The sequence below is a fragment of the Mastigoproctus giganteus genome, chromosome 11, assembly GCF_048544385.1.
Source record: "Mastigoproctus giganteus isolate SK-2022 chromosome 11, ASM4854438v1, whole genome shotgun sequence".
Taxonomy (NCBI): domain Eukaryota; kingdom Metazoa; phylum Arthropoda; class Arachnida; order Uropygi; family Thelyphonidae; genus Mastigoproctus; species Mastigoproctus giganteus.
In genome coordinates, this window is record NC_143585.1 from 64,243,718 (window position 1) to 64,264,451 (window position 20,734).

Genomic DNA, 20,734 nt, shown 5'->3' on the forward strand with positions numbered 1-20,734 from the left:
TACGGAATATTTACGTTTCAGTAACGAGTGTTATCTACGAAATATTTACGTTTCAGTAACGAGTGTTATCTGCGAAATCCCTTTATATAACTTTCGTATCAAGTTATGTATTAATTATTTGTTTTTACTAATTATTTATGTTACGTAACCTAAGTGGTTATATGTATAATTAATTATGTTAAATATAATTAATTATATTACGTTTGTAATCTAAGTCGTTATATGTATTTATTTAAACGTACAATTTAACTGCTAACGAAGTTCAACTAACGCTATCTAGTACGGTATATCGTATCACAAAGGCGGGAAAATTACGAACGGTTAGCGGAGTTGAAACACGTGGAAACCTTTACCGATACTTTTATGCAATTACAAGGCCGAGTAAAGAATAAATACACCAAATTAATCAGAAAATCACAAAATAATGTTATACTACTAAATTTAAATCAAAAGTTTTAGAAAAACAATAATTTCAAATCAATAAATAAGAAAAATCCACTTAGCGGCTTTGAAAACGACCGTCTCTAGTAGCCTCGTCAGCAGACCAGATCAGCACACTGTGATCACTGTCACCTAGTGGTTCCTTTATCTGCAGATTCTTAATGCATGAAGAATCACTACTCATAACCAGATCAAGGGTATTACTCCCTCTAGTTGCCTCCCAAACATTTTGCTGTAGAAAACAATCATCCAATAAATCCACAAAAGCTTTGCTAGGGTGCGAGCAGCCAGCCCACAAGTTCCAGTCAATATCTGGGAAATTAAAATCCTCCATTATAAGACAATCTGATTTACTGGCCCACTCTTTCTCTGTACAGTTGTTCATTATACTCATCAGAGTCATTAGGCCTATAACACGCTCCTATTCTTAAATTTGCTTTCCCAGTGCTTGTGTCACACCAAACTGACTCAACACTGTACTGTCTACCCATGTCAACTCGCTGCACTTCCTTAGATTTTGTGTGTTTGGTAATAATAGCATATTATTAGTTCATCTAATATTATGGTATTATTAACCCTTCCTCCCTTCCTATCCTGTCTGTCCTTCCTGTACACATTGTATTCCCCAAATTCTAATTCTGCATTCCTTATATCTGTGTGACACCACGTCTCTGATATTCTAACAATATCTGCCTTTGATGTTTTGACAAACGCCTTAAATTCATCAAATTTATTTACCAAACTTCTAGCAATGGTGTACATGCAAGTATACATGCACCTGTTCATATTTTTTGCTACCCTAACACAGCCCATGTATTTACTTGTTGCGCGTTGACATCCAGCAGCTTCTGAAATTCCCAGCAGCTTGTTTTTCAGGCTGCTGCTCATTCCATTAGTGCAAGAATCACTTTTACTGTTGCCAGTGGCTACTGTTAATCTATTAGTTCATGTATCCCCCAAGCTAGCAGTTTTCCGACCCACCTAACACTGCCTTGATAACATCAGCAAATATTCTTGCACCCTTTCTATTTAAGTGTATCCCATCCCTGTAGAAGCAGTCTCTCCTGTTAACAAGCACAGACCAGGATGAGAAAAATTCTACCCCATGAGCCTTGCACAATCTCTCTAGGGCCGAATTGATTGATGAGGCTCTCATCATATACTCCCTCCTATTGTCTGGACAAAATTGCTTTCAAATTGAACCCTAATTCATGGCTTTTTTTCAACATTGACCTGTACTTGTTAAATAATTCCGCCATTCTCCTATTCTTAATATCATTAGTGCCAATGTGTACAAGAATATCACCTTTTATGCTGTTAAAAGATGATATCTGCTCTACAACATCATCAACCTTTGTCCCTTCCGGAGAAATCCTGGTCCTGTTCCACCCATCCTTTTTGCACAATATATTCCCCATTTTCCTGACAATAGAGACGCTATGTTTGCCTGATGTTTAAGTGCAAGCTCTGGTGTTGATGTGAGCAGCTGAGAACTTGATGAGCATCTCAATTTAAATCCTTCGAGGGCATCTACCCTATTCTTCAAGCTCTCACAAAGGCCCATAACAATGCTGAGCACAAGAATAAGAAAGCACAAGAATAGATTCATAAGGTTCAAAATCATTCATTTCAATTTAATATATGCAATGTTACTTATAATTATAAAAGTTTAATTTATTTCTAAAGAAAAGTTATTAATTATATTTCATGGGATATTGAAAGAAAAACCCAATATTTAGTAAGCACTTTTTGTAAAGTATTTTCAACAAGATTAGCTGCTTTTGTAAAAGGGGAAGCATCAGCACATTTCAAGAAATGGAAGAATATTCTCATGGGTTGCATAAACCAATTGACAGTCTCATGGGGTCTGTGGGCCACTAGCTGGGCAGCCCTGTTCAATGGTTAACTTGTCTGTCTGTCTGTGTGACAATAAATATGAATTTCTTCTCAATGGTTGCAGTACTCCTCTACACCATCTTTGTGCATTATGGCATTTAGCTGTCCTTTTGGCTATAAAACCTCTAATAACAATAATGATAATCTCCACCAAAGAAAATATTCATTGCTTTCTCATCATCTTGAAGTCATCCCTACTTCAAGATGATGAGAAATGCAAGATGATGTTAATGCATGAAGTTTCAACATTTCATGCATTAACAGCAAAAACATAAAAAAAGAAAGAAAACCACTTTATATACTAGTATACAAACAGACAGAACAACATTACATTAAACTTACCTGCTTACAAAAAGAAACTATGTGTTTCCACCTTTCTCTAGCATCATTTTCTTCAATAATTCTAAGGTCCTCTGTTAATTCACTTTCACCTTGACATGGTGCACCTTGAGAGTGAGCAGAATTCGGACGTAATGATATTAAACTCCTTGATGTCTGACACATCTCGCAAACAACTTTTACTCCAGCATTACGAAAAGTGCATGAGGAACATTCCCACAAATCCACAGTATTATCTCTAATACTCTTACATGTCCTGGTTCTCCAAGTTGATAGACGATCAGAGCTGGATTCTTCACTGCCATTTCGGTTAGCACCACACACAGAACATTCAGAACTAGAGATGTGATTACGAAGTGTACAACGAGAACATACCCAACTTTCATTGGGTTTCAGAGTGCGAAACTGTTTTGCTGTAGTACTGTTTAGTTTTGAACCACCACAGGCACTACAAAAACTATCTGCAGCTGAATTGATTAAAGTGCACTTTACACATGTCCACTGATCTACAAGAGGTACCCCTAGTAATCTACTTAATCGTCCTTCAGGAGAAATATATTCATTCCTAATTTCATTAGATGAATGCTGCATACTATATTCTCCATTACAGTTATCATTTCCATTTATACAGAGATAAGGAGTATCACAACTACGACAGGAGGCAGACCATGCTGGGTTATAGGAAAATGAACAATGTGTACATGTCCACATTTCTTCTCCAGAAGAATCTGTTACTAAATTAACAACTAATGGTGTATCTGTCTTTGGTGATGATACCTCCATAAGGTTATCACCATCCATAGTGTTGCATTCTATAGAGTTATGAGAACTTCCATCCTGGACTTCAGAAAATGATTTACTGCGACGTGTAAGAGGTGGACTTTTATTTGGGGAATCTGCAGATATATTATTTAAAGATGATGTTTTTATTTCAGACAAGTAACCCAAACTAAAAGCATTCCTTGGAAGGGTAGTTGGAATGTTGGGTTTTCTTGGTGCTTCACAGATTTCACACCTCAAAGTTCCAGAGGAATTTTCATAAGTGCATCTCTTACATGCCCAAGGTACATTATCACAATTGTCCATTAACATTACATCCTCAGCAGAATGTGCACTGCTTACAACATCTATACCATTAGTTGCATTACCTCTATCAACAGCAGCACCATCAGAATTATGTCTACAAAGTTTGAATTTTGATTTCCTAAAAACAGAAGAACGTTTTGTAGGAAAGCGGTTCTGGAAATCTGTTTTACGTATGGGGGATGACTGACTAATAATGCAATTATTCAGATCATGAAGTTCATGTCCATTTGTTTGTGTATTCTTTGATGTTTCACATATAATACATTGATTTGTTGAAGGGATATTAAGAAATTGACAATTATCACATGGCCATTTGGAATCTAATTTTGGAAGATGTTTTGGAGATATAAAATGAGCTAAAAGCTTTGGAGAACTTCCAGTTTCACAAACTTTGTCTTTTATCTTGTTAAATTCATGGAATTTAAGGTGGGCATCAGAAAGAATTGTCTCATTTTCAAAGCCAGAATACTGATATTGCTGGCAGCATGAACAATTATGTTCACTATAATCTGCATTATCTTTCAGATGTTCCAAGGTGTCATTTCCATTTCCTTCGTCCTTCTGTTTGATACATGCACAAACCATAAAATCTCCAGAGTGAGTAGAATTTCCACTATGATAATCACAAGACCATAAGCATAGATTCCTTTGCAATTTTGCTGTCAGTAAACTATTTGGCAAAACTTCAACACCAGAATCACAAGAATCAAGACTTGAGCCAGAACTTTCTCCTTGACGAGCAGCACACACAACACATTCAGAACAGGTTTCCAAATTTAAAAAATTACAACGAGAGCACCTCCATCTTGGTGTCTTTTTCCTTATGCATTTCACAAATGTCTTTTCTAAGAAATTTACTTTACCTGTTTTCTTTTCTGAAATAGAGGAAAATGGAACATCCGCATCCTCTCCAATATTTTCTTCTGCAATAGAACTGGTCAGGTCAAGAAAGACATGTGGGAAAGCTAAAAGCACATCTTTGGCTTCTGCTAATGAGGTACCATGCCAACTAACACTGCGACTTTTTACTCTATCCTCCTGAGTTTCTCCATTATAAAGAGTAGAAGCAGATTTTTTTAATGGTAACTTCTGATGCTTTTCACTTCTTGGAGATCTAAGAATGAATTACAGAGAAAAAAATATTAGAAAATGCACAGAAAATTTTTAAAGTAAATTGAAACCAATATTTCTGATAAATGAATGATAAACATGCATTTTTGACCATTTACACTACATACAGCATCTCAGAAACTAGATGCAAAGCATTTCATTTCTTACTAAATGACATGTGAACAAATAAACATTGTATTTAAAGTATTCACTGCCACCTAAATGTGAGAGAACTCGTTCAATGTGCCTAATTTTCAGAATTTGAAAAAAGTCAACATTCTGACATCCCCAGCAATCTGATAGTCTATACATAATGGTTGAAAATTAAAAGTTTGGAATTCATTGCTAAATGAACACTTACTTTTGTGCTGAGCTGTAAATCAGAACAAACCTTAAAATTTTAAGTAAAGTTTATTCATATATGTAAATTAACATAAACACAAGCAGAATAAAAAAATAAAACTGTGTGCCAAGTCTATAAACAAAAGCCAAGCATTACTGCAAAGCATTCAATCAATGCCAATGTTAACAGCACAGTGCTTGGGTGAATTTTGAGTGTTGAGGCACAACACCCCTAGTGGCATTTTATGTTTATATATGTAAAGGCAGTGAACATGTTAACAGCAATCTGGCATTCCCATTTTGTGTTTTGCTAGGCATCTGCTCTTTTTCATTTTCAAATTCATTTTGCTTCACTTCCTTTAAGGATGTTGAATACAGTGAATCATTAATTAGTAATAAATAATTCACACTGAAAAATCACATAGAATTATTCATATCTGAAATTGGCAGCATCCTTAGAAAGCGTGAAGAATTCTTGAGGTGAGAATCACTTTCAGGGCCACATTAGTAAGGTTTAACAAGCAATTGCTCACATTTGAAAAACATTAAGCAGAAACTGCCACGTGCTGCAAAAAACAAAACAGCCGTCAGTGTACCATTAATTTTGCAAGACAACTAATTCTGGATGTAATCAAAATATTTGTCAAGGCAGTACGGGAAGCCAGGTGAATAAATTTCTCTTTTTGGTATTAGTAATGGAAATGATACAAGAAAGCAAGCAAGATTATATAGCATCAGAAAAAAACCAAAATCACCACTGTTCTTACACCACCTGTCCAACCCCTTTGATAACACTAGTTTACAAATTTAAGTTTGTTCACTGGGGTTTGAATTTCAATAGGTCCTACTGCCGAAATATGTTGCTGTGATTTCAAACATGACTTAGATTTTTTTCTATCACATCCAGATACATCACAATTTAAGAAATAAAAAACTATTGTTATTTTTTACAAAAGTATATAACTTTATTGTATTTAGTAAAGACAAATTGATAGGATTACATTTTCATATATCAAAAAATATGTAAATACTAACAAGTTTTTTTTTTTTTTTGTCCTCGCCTTTTTCCCAGTATTATATGGAGTCAGCGTTTTTATTGTTTTGGCATGCAATTTTTAACGCCGTGTGCCCTTCCTGATGCCAACCCTCATCCTTTATCTGGGCTGGGGATATGCAGTGGTCATTCCCTGACCTGCCGCATCCTCCATATTTGATGGGTACGGGCTCGAACCCCGGTCTAATCAAGAAGCATGTGCTACATACTACTGCTCCTGCCCACCTGGCTACGGAGGCGCCACACGTAAATACTAACAAGTATTAATCAAAATTCTGAAACTTTCATTAATCAGACCTTCGTCTCTTTGTTTTAAAAGAACGTTTAATCATTTTTCTTTTATGTACAGTGCCAGGTTTCTCTCATTTTAAATACTGGCGGTAGTCAGCCACCATGCTTGTATTCCACCTTCCCTGGTACCTCTGCTCCATTTCCTTTATGTCATGATGGAATCTCTCCCCTTGTTCTTCACTCATCTGTGCAAGATTTTCAGGGAAAAAATCAAGATGGGCATGCAAAAAGTGAATTTTGATGCTCATATTGCAACCTAAATTGTGAAGTTTTTCGAGCATATTTTGAACAATTTTCTCATAATCCTGTGATTTATGATTTCCGAGAAAGTTTTCCATTACACTTTTAAAAGCAATCCAGGCTTCCCTTTCAACATCAGTCATAATAGTTTCAGACTGACTGTCTAAAACCAATTTTCTAATTTGGGGACCAATGAAGATACCCTCCTTAAATTTTGCATCAGATAAACCGGAAAATTTACTGCAAAGGTACTTAAAGCAGTTGCCATCCTTATTCAATGCTTTAACAAATTGCTTTATCATGCCTAACTTGATATGCAGTGGAGGTAAAAGTATTTTATCTGGCTTCACTACACTTTCGGAGGAGAAATCCCAGGTGCCGTCTGACACGAACATACACTTTTGTGCATAACATTTTTTGACCCCAGTGTAAGATTGTGCCTCTGAGGCTATTGCTTCTTTGTCCAATGCAGCGCTTTAGCTCTGCTATCCCATTCACAAATAAAGCATGGCATTTTAGTATACCCACCCTGCAACAACATACGTAACACTTTTAAGTCTCCACATAGTTGTCATTCATGATCTTGATATTTAATTTTCTCCAGAAGCAACTTTAGGTTGTCATAAGTTTCTTTTATGTAGACTGAATGAACAACTGACACAGATGTGTACTTATCTCCATTATACAAGAGAACACCTTTTAAACTAGTCTTAGAAGAGTCTATAAATAGTCTCCATTCACTAGGAACATATGATGGAGCTCCTAATGCACTTATTAAACCAGCGATATCACTGCAATATACAAGAGGACCTTCTTGTGAAAAATACTGTATAAACTCCCTTTCATGATTTCTGTACCAGGAAAATGATGTACCTGGAGCAAGTAAGTTCTTTGCTTGAAGTCTGGATCCCAGAATTTCAGCAGAATACTTTGGAAAACCTAAGTCCCTTACTAAATCGTTCAGTTCAACTTGCGTGAATTGCTGTGGCGTTAAAATATTTTCTCGTTGATAACATTCCTCTTCACTAACTTCTTTGGCTTCTCCGGAAGATGTGGACTCCAGAGTTTCTGGTGGAGGTTTTACAGGCAGATCAGGTCCATGTGGAACTGGTCTTATGGCTGATGGTAGACTTGGATATTTAATGTCCTTTTTATTTTTTGAATTGTAACCTTTAATGTCACATACACAAAAGTAACATTCGGCATGGCTTATTGGCTCACACCAAAACCATAGGAATAACAAACACACCTTTTTTCCTTGACTCCATTTTCTAAGATGTTCGACACATGTATGGCATACTTGATGCAGTGCCCACGTTTATCCTGATCACCTAGTTTTATGTCAAGGTATGCATAATATGATTTTTTTACAAAATCTGTAATATTTCGCCTCTGCTTTACAGGAAAAAAACAACCACATATGTAACAAGATATGTCGAGACTGTTTATACACTTTCTGGTCCATACTAAAAGAAAACTAACACACAATGAGAGCTCACGACGATTTTTACAGTAGTACTGTGACCGCATAAGGGATGTGCCACTTATATAGGCTCTGTGGTTGAGTGGACTGTACAAACAAGTGAGTACATGCTCAGACAAGTTTAACCCGTAACTACACACAGCAGTTTCCCAGACTCCACTCGGAAAATAAAATTCTGGGAATCACAGATGGGCCGGAAGAGCGGGATGGGGGCCATCTACCTTTCTGGGTCAAGGTCAGCTACCTTGCAGTGTGTGTGTAGTTACGGGTTAAACATGCACAATCTGTTGTATTTGAGGCAAATACTTGATACTGATTACGAATATAGGAGTATAAAACTTGTAAACCATTGCAGAAACTATAGTTATGTACACATTTGCATATAATACCTAGGTAATATTTTGTTAATGAATTGTGAAAAATCTTTACGTGATAGAAACAAACTGACTTCAGTTTAGTAATCAGTAAATATGCATAAATAACTGCCACATACTTTTACTCAAAACCCAGATACACTGTAAACCAGTGTAATCTAATCCCTCCATAAATTTAATCAAACTACCCCCCACTTCACAGCATCAGATGGAAGTTTGTTCAAACAATCAACTACCCTCTGGCTGAAAGCAAATTTCTGCACATCAATATTCTGCAACTATTCTCCCTCAATTTAAATTTATGCCCCCTCATACGAGTTCTCCCAAGTAAGTGAAAGGTGCCATCAACAGGCTTACTCAATTCATTCAAAGCCTTAAACACTTCAATCAGATCTCCTTGCAGGTGCTTAGTTTCTAGACCTTGCAATATGCAGAACTGAAGCCTTTCTTGATAAGTGAATCCTTTTCTTCTCCTCATTAATTTTGTTGCCATTCTCTGCACCCATTCCAATAGATCCATATCCTTCCTAAAATTGGGCTTCCAGATCTGTATGCAGTACTAAAGATATGGCCCAACTATCACATTATGCAATGATAATCACCTTACTATTCAGGATGGCAAAATTCCAGTATATCATTAACAAAACCACAAGAGCTATCCTAACAGCCTGCCTGTGCTGTTCAGAGAACTTCATATACAACTGCATAATTTTTCACATCTTTTTTGTTCTCCACTACCCAAGCATGGTACCACACGGTTGATATTTTATTCTGGGATTACAGTTACCCATATGCAGTAACTTGCATTTGTCAATATTAAACTTCTATTGCATTCCTCAGCCAATGTGTCTAATTTTTCTAGATCTTGTTCAGTAGCATACCTTGATTATTATCATTAACTATCATCTGCAAACATCTTCTTCTTCATTTATCTTCTTATCATGAAATAAATAATACCAGTATGCATATGGGGAAAAAAAAAAAATTGTGCTGAGTTACAGAAAATAGGTGAACTTGGAGATCTCATATCCCACAAAATGTAGCTATTGTTGTTTACTCTCTTAGCAAACAACAATACTGAAATGGTAAATACAGTGTGTTCATAAATTATTAATCACATTACAAATTATTATACAACAGGAACTACAAGAAATATCGGCAGCAGTTTTTTCAATGGAAAGGATAACTCAAGAAGTTTCAACATGGGCACCACTTGTAGACATATGATGTACAAATGGTTTACAATTTTGCACCAAGTATTTTCTAGCATTTGAGGTGTCATGGAGGCAGTTGCATTGGTGATTCACTTGCAAATTTCACCCAAATTTGCAAAAGGCATATGATACACCTGATCCTTCATATAACCTCCACAGAAAAATGTACAGTGGGCTTATATTTGGTGAGCAACGGGCCAGGGAATTGATCCTGGAAATGCTCACTCAGAAATTGTTGCACAGTCAAAGCCAATGAGGAGTGCCATCTTTCTGAAACATAATGTTCAGTTGATGTTCTGCCATCTGCGGAATCACAAAATGCTCTAGCATGTCCAAGTAATTGTTACTGTTTACGTGGTCTTAGTGAATAAAAAATGATTCAATCACCTGGTTATGGGAAAGGGAGTATCATACTCAATTATGGGGAATTCCATTAATGCTCATTAAAGACATGGAAGGGTTTCACTGCCCAAGACCTTGCAGCAATTGTGGTTTATCTTACCAGACAGGTGGAAGGTAAACTTGCCACTAAAGACAACTTTGTTCAGGAAGTCATTGTCATTTTCAATCCGACTGAGCATATCCACAGCAAAATGTTCTCCATACAGTTTCAATGCTTGCACAAGCTGGATTTTGTATGCATAAAGTTACAGATTAGCGTTGGCAGAGAATCTTGTGGATGGTTGATCGGGGCATTTCTAGTTCTCTGCTAGCACAATGGATAGATTTTCTTGGGCTGTGTGTAAAACTTCGGCAAACACATTCAACATTCTCGACGCACTGCAGCCTGACCTGCACCCTTCTTATACAGGAGGACACTGCCAGTTCCCTTAAACTGTTCTTCCATCACTTAATGGACTTGCCTGAAGGTACTTCACCTCCATATTCTTGGCAATACTGCCTTTGCACTGTAACTATCAATTTAAACTTGGCAAACCACAATACACACAGTGCTTTCTTTGTATACCATCACCATTTTAATGGTTATTGTGAGGAACAACCATTATCAATACAAGCGACATTTACACAATGCTATATAAAACTCTTTGAGAGGCTCTTTCAAATAATAAACATTATCTGTATGCCAGTTCTAGTTTGCACTTAATCATTTGTAACGGCGTCAATAATTTAAGGGCACTCTATATATATATATTTAGCAGATAAACTTCAAACTTCATTTTAAACAAATGTTCAAAAACAAAACTATTATTAAAAAACTAAAGAAAGGTGTTAACAAAATCAGTTTCAGAGATAAATATGGGCTAAGGCAACCAGCAATTTATGTTAAAAATTAGGTTTTTTTTTTTTTTTTTTTCAAATAAATATTAAGGAAAAAAAAGTCAATTACCTGAACAAATTCATTATTCGCAGTGGTCCATCCCCAATTAGTTTGGATAATTAATGTGCCACTGCATACATGCTCATACTTCTTATTTAACATACTATATATTAAATGTTTATAATAAACTCCTAATAGTGCACACTATCTTAGAAAAATTCTTGGATATTAATCCTGTAGTAATAACATCTTTAATTTACTAATTATTGGATGAAAGTATCTGCATAGCATTTTTATCCAATAAACTTCTGATTAAAAAGAGAGTATTGTAATTATAATGTAAATATTAAATAAATCCTAAATATATATATTTTCAATTACAAGACAAAAAGCATTCAAGGAAATGGTTTAATTACAAGTAACAAAAGTAATACCAAATTAAAAATTGATTGATATATCACAGACTGCAGTAAAACATATTGAATCTCAGAAAAGTTAACTGTTTCATTTATCTTAGTGAAAATTTAATTAGGAAAAAACAATTTTGAAATCAAATAACTCATGAAAATTAAAAATAAATAATAATAAACTGGATCAAGGAGATAGCTGTTTCAATTAGTATTGCTGTAAATATTTTCAGATGCGATCTAGCCTCACTAAATAATACTGAATTATTTTGAAAAATAATATTATAACTACTTGCTAATAGCAAATGAGTGTAAAATGGATAATATTATATAATATTATAAAATTTAAAACTATTAAATTATTATAAATTTGCAGCCAACTGATTTTTATCTGTATATTTTACTTAACTGTATGCATATTTTAAGTGAACTTACAACATTCATCTATGCAGACAATTCTGACAACTAATAAAATCAGAATAGCTGTGGTAAGTTTACTTCCTCTGTTATGCTGCATGTCTTTTGTAAGCAGTCTTCCTGTGATAGCTGTGTCATGCTCTAACAGGTACCTCAGCAGGAAATAATACCACTGAAGTGGAAAGTGCTTTTCTTAAAACAATAAAAAAAATAGACAAACTGCATATCACTTAGACCTTATTTTAAAATATGTATGCAGAGGTAGTATATTTATTTTATTTGTTATTATTAGCTATATGGTGCAAGGAAGCCTGAGGCTTATGCTGCAACAGCCAAAAAAAAAAAATTCCCAAGTTACCCTGAGAGAGAGAGAGAGAGAGAGAGAGAGAGAGAGAGAGAGAGAGAGTCAAAAGTAGAAGGGAATCCCCAAGAAAGAGAAGAATGATGATATCCAGCTCAGGACCCTGGGTGTGCCAAGCCCATACTCACCAGATGTGAGTCCCTATATAACCTGATGATGCAAATTGATGATGTAATACAACTGTAAAAAAAAAAAAAAAAAAAAAAAAAATATGTAGAAATGAACCAGTAATAGTAAAGAACAGGAAATTATTTCCTTATTTCTTTATCATGATAAGTAGGATATAAGATATGAAGGTTTCTTTTCTTATCTTAGGATATTTTCATTATTTTCTGTTACTTAATGTAAATAATGCATTATTTTCAACCCTCCCACCTCTTCCCAAAAATAACTCACTATTTAAACATTAATACTAAATTCTAGATTTATAATCTTGGAAACTACTGTCCCCAGGCAATGCTTTATAATCCTCATATCATTTTGTTTCAAACCACTAAACCTTTCTAATTATCTCCTTATATCCCAAAATGGAGAAGCAAACACAATCTTATTATACACAAACACTGCCAGGTAACAGTTAAATTTTTTCATGAATAATAATTACAAAGAAAAGGAAATCATGTTTTGTATACTTAAAATATCAACTACTGTTTTATAGTTATTAGTGACAGGAGTATTTATATAAATGGATATCAAACTATTATAATAAAACTAATATACATATAAATCCTAGGCTATGAACTCACATGTAAAAACTTCTATTTTCTTCTTCTTTTTTATTTATTTATTTGAAATTTTATATTCAATGAAGAATTTATAAGCACTTGATCTCTTATTATATGTGAAATCTCTGGAATATTTATAGTATACTCGTATTTGCAAATGAAAGAAAGAAAAACTAAGTAACCAAGAGCATAAAACAGTATAGCACAACCATAAAAAATAAAATAAATAAAAATGCTGCTAAATGTAATCCATGTATCTTTCATTTATTTTTTTATATATTTCATCTATATACGAATTTGACCCCCCTTTCAATTCCATTAACTAGTTACTCTTTAGTAAATCAAAATTCTCTTACAACTGGTCTGTGGTTATTCTTTCTTAATCCTATGATATCTATTTGCAGGAATGGACTGCCAACAAAATTTTTAAGTTGTAATATATTTACTGGATGACTAGTTTCTATACCATCATCAATTGCTTTCTCTTCTCAATACCATTAGAGAAGAACAAGCAATTAGAAATAGTGATAATAGAAATAATAGTGCTAATAGTGATAATAGAAATATTAACAGTGACTCTTCACGCATCAAGAATCTTCAGGTAAAGGAACTACCATTAACATGGATGTGCAATTTCTTTAAAGATACATCTACTGTCAAAGGTGAAGGACGGGAAAGGATTTTGCTTCTTAGTTTTTAAATTCTTTTTGGTGGGATCAACCAATGTTTAAAGCTGCAAAAGCTAAATAGGAGGCATTTAGCAACATAATCATAGTTGCTACTCAGCTTTTTTAGCATTAGCATTAGTAGAGGCATATGATGCAAGAAAGCATGCTTATACAGCATCAGCAAAAAAAAAAAAAACTTCCCATTTCACCCATCCATTTGTTCCAAAGGTTTGTCCAGTTCTTCCTTGAATTTATTTAAGCTATCAACTTCCACAACGATAGATGGAAGCTTGTTTCAGCCATCAACCACCCGCTAGCTAAAGGAAAATTTCTGCACATCTATTTTACAACTGTCTTTCCTCAATTTGAATTTATGTCCCCTCCGGTGTGTAATCTGAGCAAGAGAAAGAACCCCATCAGCATCAAGCTAGCTCAAACCATTCAAGGCCTTATACACCTCAATCAGATCACCTCACCCTTCTCTGTATTTTTCCAGCAGCTCTACATCCTTCCTAAAATGATGCCTCCAGACCTGTATGCAGTACTCAAGGTGTGGTCTGACCATAGTCTTATACAAGGGGATAATCATCTCCTTATCCCTGCTAGCAAAATTCCTGTATATATCACTGACAAGACCCCATGAGCTGCTCTTGCAGCCTGTCTGCACTGCTCAGAAAATGTCATATCTGACAGCCCAATTAGCCCCCAGTCTTTTTCATTCTCCACTATATTGAGTGTAGTACAGCACAGTTGGTATGTTACTCTGGGGTTACTACTCTACTCATATGCAGTACTTTGCATTTATCAATGTTAAACTTCAGTTGCCACCTCTCACCCCATCTGCCTAACTTTTGTAGATCCTGTTGGAGTGGCAGACTATAATTTTTTGTGCTAAATAAGATATATTGTTCAAGATTTAAACCTAAATGGATGTCAGATGAGCTGATGAGGCTAATACCAGAGAAGAAACATGCATTAGATAATTATAATTATCGGGGTACACAGACATCAACAATTAGTATAAACTAATCTGCAATCAAGTTACAGGTAGAGGAGGATTTAGGAATGGCAGATTATGAGAAGTCTTCAGCTAAGAATGCAAAGAAAAGTAGTAAAGAATATTTTGTATTTGTTAGCACTCAAAGGAAAGGGATAATTCACATTGGTCTACTGGATATGAAAGACAACTATTAATGATCCTGTACAGTGAATAAATAATTTGCAACTACATTCACACACAAATAAGTTTTTAGGGGTTATTTGGTTTTTTTAGGAGCATTAGCAACTGAGGCCATATTGCTCCGAGAATATGCGGTGGTCACTCCCTGACCTTTCTGCATCCTCCGTATTTGGTGGTTACGGGCTCGAACCCCGGTCTAATCAAGAAGCGTGTGCTATGCACTGCTGCTCCTGCCCACCTGGCTACAGAGGTGCCCGTTTTTAGAGGTAGTGACTCCAGAAGTACACCTAAATTCTAAAAGGTGTAAAATGATTTTGTCATAACTGAGAGCAAGGTGGAAGATAAGTAGTTAAGCTAAAAGTAAAATAAGGTGCCTAGGGCTGATAGAATTTATGCAATTATATTAAAACAAGCAGCAAAAGTGGCACACTAACTTTTAATTATAATTATAAGGGCATTCTTGGAATTGGGGAATCGTGCATGTGGAAAGTAAAACCATAAGCTTCTGACATTACAACTCAAAATGACTAAATCTAGATTAAAAAAAATAAATAAATAACACTTTCAAGAATTCCTCTAGTCTTTGATATTAATCAAATCTCAACTTTTCTAAAAAGATTGGTGAGTTAGAAAGACATCCATGCAGACCATATTTTCTAGAAAAAACATGAAGTTTAGCGACAAGCAATTATGAATTGTAAAAGCTTTAATGGAAATAGGAAATGTAAATAAATATAATCATTACTTGTTGCAGCACTGTTCAAACACCACCTTGTTTAACATTTGTCTCTGTTACCTCTATGACGGTTAAGAACTTTTAATAAAGCTTTTTTATATGGCACCAAGCTAGTTGGTCCATGACAGAGGCACAGAGCTTCTTTCCCAGAAACTTCAATTTCACATTCAGCAAATAAGCAAACTGAGAACAGAATACATGGATGACCCATAATCTTAATACTATACAGGAAATAATACAACCTGAAAAGTTAAAAGATATTTTTTTATTTATATTAGTTAAAAATATTACTTAAATCAAATTTTAATTATAGTTCATTTATCTGATGTGTATTATGACTGTTGTACATTCTCTTAGTGGTGCCAAGTTGTTATTTTATTATATATTAATTTATATTTACATTTTGTATTAATATGTTTAATTGATAATTCTTTCTTGCAAACTATTAAGTTTTTATAACTCTTCTCTACTACTTCTTTAGTATCCTAATAGTACTCATTCTAGAAATAACCACAGCCCATAACTTTCTTCTCTGTATCAAATTCAGCACTGTACATCCTTCCTAAATTATAGTTTCCACTCGGAAAGCTGAGAGAATCCGATGTTCTATCCTAGCTGCTCATCTATGCTACTGAGAGAAAACTTCATATAAGACTATCATTTATCCCTAAGCCATTTTCACCTTCAACTACCTGAATCTTGTTGCCTTCCCCCCCTCCTCCCACTAGTCACAAGATATTTTTAAAACTCCTTCAAGTTGCAACCCATTGTTAATAAGATAAAACTAGGAAAAGTAACATATTAAATATTAAATTTTAAATAACTAAGAGATAAAAAAGCAGTAATATGGTCTTCATTATTTAATGCCATTGGCAACAAAAAAAAAGGCACCCAGGACTTTTCTTGGAGGAAGAGGGGCTGAGGGTAACAGCTGTTGCTCTAAACTAGATAAAAATCACTCAGTTCACATTGAGTTTATTTGTAGAGGAGGGGTGGTTTGAAGCCTGGCAGCACTTCCCCCTTGGGTATAGAGGATATTCTTTAAAATGAGATCCAAATTTCAGGAGATTTTGAGTGACTTCAAAAAAATTATTTTTCATTATACATACATAATCCTATTTTCAAGTGTGAACATAGCTTTTTTTTTTTTTTTTTTTTTTTTTATGTAAACCCCAAACACGAGAGGTATTAGAACCTATAGCACTTATTACCATGCTTGGGTTGGAGGTTGAGAAGATGAAAGAAGATATTTGTTGACACTGGACTTGAACTTCTGTAGACTGTAATTTTCAGAAAATACGTATGAAGGAAGGTTGTTCCAGAAAATGGCAGTTGAATGAATAAATGAGGAAGATGAAAAGTTGGTTCTGTAAGTTTGGAGTTGGACAGTAAATGGATGTTGACTGGTGGCAGACTGGAGAAGTCGGAAAACACATGCTGCCGCCACCACCACCAGTGAAGGAGAAAACTTGGTTTTCTCTTTCGCTCTCGGCGATACTTTTCTTTCAAACAGCTGCTCACTCTGTATAAATCGAAATTCCGCCCTGCCATGGAATATTGTTCCCACATCTGGGGAGGTGCCCCCATGGAAGTATCTGTAGAAGAGACATGCAGCAGAAACAGTACATCTATAAGACAGCGAGTGGAGAGACTTTGTTAAAGATGAATCATTAATTAACCTAACTGCCCTCTTCTGAATGGAATCAAGAAGCCTGAAAGAGGTTTTGGGGGAACCACCCCCAGATGTGGGAACAATATTCCATGGCAGGGCGGATTTGCAATTTATACAGAGTGAGCAGCTGTTTGAAAGAAAAGTAACGCCGAGAGTGAAAGAGAAAACCAAGTTTTTTAGATGCAGAGGAAGCAATATTTGTAATGTGCTTGTGCCAAGAGAGATTAGAAGTCAGGGTAATCCCCAAAAGAGATATATCATTTTGCCTAGAAATCGGAGTGTCACTAAAGATAAGCATAGGAGCAAAAGAATCCTTTTTGCAAGATATAAGACAAGATTGAGTTTTAGAAGGGTTGAAATCAACTAAGTTGTCTTTGCCCCACTGGAGAATTACCTGAAGATCGGCATTTAAGGAATTGGTAGCAGATTTTCAAGAAGTTGAAGCTGATTGAGCAGGACAAGGTTTCTCAAAATGGAAAGTGGAATGTAATGTGCTATCATCGGCAAAACTATGGATAGGATTTCCAGTCAATGGAAGAAGGTCATTAATATACAAGAGGAAAAGAGAGGGGGAAAGAACTGAACCTTGGGGGGGGGACACTGGCATTAGTGGAGAAGTTAGAAAACAGAGAGCAATCTACTATCACCCTCAGTGAACGATCAGAGAGAAAACTGGATAACCAATTACTAAAAACAGTTGGCAAACCATAAGATGGAAGATTGTTTAGAAGACCTTTATGCCAAACACGATCGAAAGCCTTTGAGATGTCAAGAGCAACTACTTGTGTTTCACCGAACCTTTCCATTGAATTAGTCCATAAACGGGTAACATAAGCCAGAATATCACCAGTGGATCGACACTGATGGAATCCGTACTGGTGATCGTTGATCAGACAGAAGGTTTCTAGGTAGTTTAAGAGTTGGGGTTAATTGATTTCTCCATTACTTTAGAAAGAGTAGAAGTAATTGCAATGGGACGATAATTGGATGGGAGGGATTTGTCACCCTTTTTAGGAACTGGCTGGATATGAGCAAATTTCCAAGCAGAAGGAAAAACACCTCTGGAATAAGAAAGCGAAAAAAGCGGCAAAGAATAGGAGTAAATTCAGGAGCACAGGTTTTGAGAACAAGTGGAGAAATACCATCGGGACCTGGAGCTTTCTTAGCATCAAGATTCGTCAAAATACTTCTGACATCCTTTTGGCGGAAGACCACAGGAGGCATTGAATGGAGCGTTTTGGGAATGGTGGGAGGTGTTTTACCAAGATCGTTGATACATGAGTTGGAAGAAAAATGGGATGCTAGCAGGTCAGCTTTATCCTTGACTGAAGTGAAAACAGAACCATCTGGTTTGGACAGAGGTGGGAGCAGAGATGGGCAAAAGTTGCGGCCAATAGTTTTGGCAAGAGACCAGAATGCTCGTCTACCTTTGGGACAAGAAGCAATTTTTCTACTCTTAGTCTGTTCAAAATCTAGTTTGGACTGATTAATAACTGCTTTACAATTGTTGCGAGCTTTGGTGTAGGCAGAAAATGAAACTGGAGAATTAGAAACAAGCCAATTACGGTATGCAACATTCTTCTCTTGAACAGCCTTAGCACATTTGTTGGAAAACCAAGGTTTAGATAAAGGCCGAGATTTTAAAGTGGAGTGTGGGATAAAGGATTCCATTCCTGCAAGAATAATTTCACTGACACGATCTGAGCAAACATTGACATCAGAAGTTTTTAAACAGTAATCCGACCAAGAAAAAGAAGTCTCGCAGGTCATCCCATTTTGCATTCATGTAATGCCAAACAACACAAGGTTGGGAATAACCATGAGATAAAGGTTCCATTGGAGAAGAGACAATCACCAAGTTGTGATCTGAAGTGCCTAAAGGACCTCTCACTTCGACCGTGTACTTAGAAGGGTTGTTTGTGAGAAAAAGATCAAGCATATTGGCTGTATGATTAGGATTGTCCGGTATTCTTGTAGGTAAATGAATAATCTGTGCTAGGTCATTAGTAATTGCAAAAGCCTCAGCATCTCGACCTGCTGGGTCGGTGTGACTAGAAAACGGAAGACAGCTGGAGTTGTGAACATTAAAATCACCAAGGAAAATTACCTCACTGTTAGGAAAGTTGGACTGGAGAAAGTCAAGTTGTAAAGAGAGGAAGTAAAAGAGCTCCAAGTGATTAGTGGAGTTGGGAGAACGGTAGAGACAACAGATGAATTTGACACAATGAGGTAGAGAGATCTTAAGCCAGAGAAGATCAAAGAGAGGAGATTCCAAATTGCCAAGTCTCTGACATGGAATATCAGAACGGACATATGCACAAGTACCACCCTTGAGGCGAAAGGAATCATACAGCAAATAATTTGGGCATCTGAGATGAGTAGTTGAATCAACCAATAACTGAGATTCTGTCAGTAAAAGTACATGAGGTTTGGCAGACTGCAAGTGGAAATGGACATCGTTGAGATTAGAATTGAGACCACGTATATTTCTGAAATGAATTAGAAAGTGCTTGGGAGGTTTAGATATTTTCGCAGATAAGCTTGCTCTATTAATTCGACGATTCATGGTGTATTCAATAGTAAGAAAAGGTGGGTGGGATATGTTGTATGAAGTAATGAAATGTTTGGATATGGCGTACACATGGTAAGAACATACTCAGATCCTTGACATAACGTGGCCTCGACGATGATCCCTGCATACACACTACTCGGACTCCCTCCAGTCACTATCTGGCAGAGTAGAGGTAGCAAGATTATACACTAGCTGATCCGGAAGCCTCCTAGAGAGTTACCAATAGGTTCTGTACAGTGTACTAACTAGCGGCTGGCCTGCGAACACCGTTTTAGAGCTGTACCCTCGAAATGTAAGGAATATTGGATCTCGCCACGATGTTCATCATAACATCAAAAGTCATCAATCATACTGCATGATGGAAGAGATAGGGAAGGGTTGACCGGAACTTAGCTCTAGAGACTAAACATGGGTTCCACCACTTCAAGCCTCCAATAAGCAAAATGGTGGTATTGCACCGGTTGATGAGAGTCATCTGCCACCTAGTACTGCCTGGTAACATAGAGGTGCGGCATTCCTCCATGTTTTTTTTTTTTTTATGAGAACCCCAAACACGAGAGGTATTATAACCTATAGTACTTAGTACCGTGCTTGGGTTAGAGGTTGAGAAGACGAAAGAAGATATTTGTTGATATTGGACTTGAACTTCTGTAGATTGTAATTTTCAGGAAACACTTATGAAGGAAGGTTGTTCCAGAAAACGGCAGTTGAATGAATAAATGAGGAAGATGAAAAGTTGGTTCTGTGGGTTTGAAGTTGGACAGTAAATGGATGTTGGCTGGTGGCGGCATGTGTTCGGACTGTTTTGAAAGAGAGAGCGGGAATTATAGAAGCCAATTCAGAAGAA

At 36.0% G+C, this 20,734-nt stretch overlaps 1 protein-coding gene across 1 annotated transcript in view; it reads right to left on the reverse strand.

Moving 5' to 3' along the window:
• Positions 1 to 20,734, reverse strand: part of LOC150078068 (calpain-15-like) — a 190,113-nt gene that overhangs the window by 116,504 nt on the left and 52,875 nt on the right. The window contains exons 2-5 of the mRNA XM_090384450.1: positions 7,830 to 7,946; positions 5,495 to 5,571; positions 3,312 to 4,876; positions 2,680 to 3,200 (exon numbers count right to left, since the gene is read on the reverse strand). Of these exons, the coding sequence (XP_090240576.1) occupies positions 2,680 to 3,200; positions 3,312 to 4,876; positions 5,495 to 5,571; positions 7,830 to 7,946 (2,280 nt within the window). The remainder of the gene's footprint in view (positions 1 to 2,679; positions 3,201 to 3,311; positions 4,877 to 5,494; positions 5,572 to 7,829; positions 7,947 to 20,734) is intronic.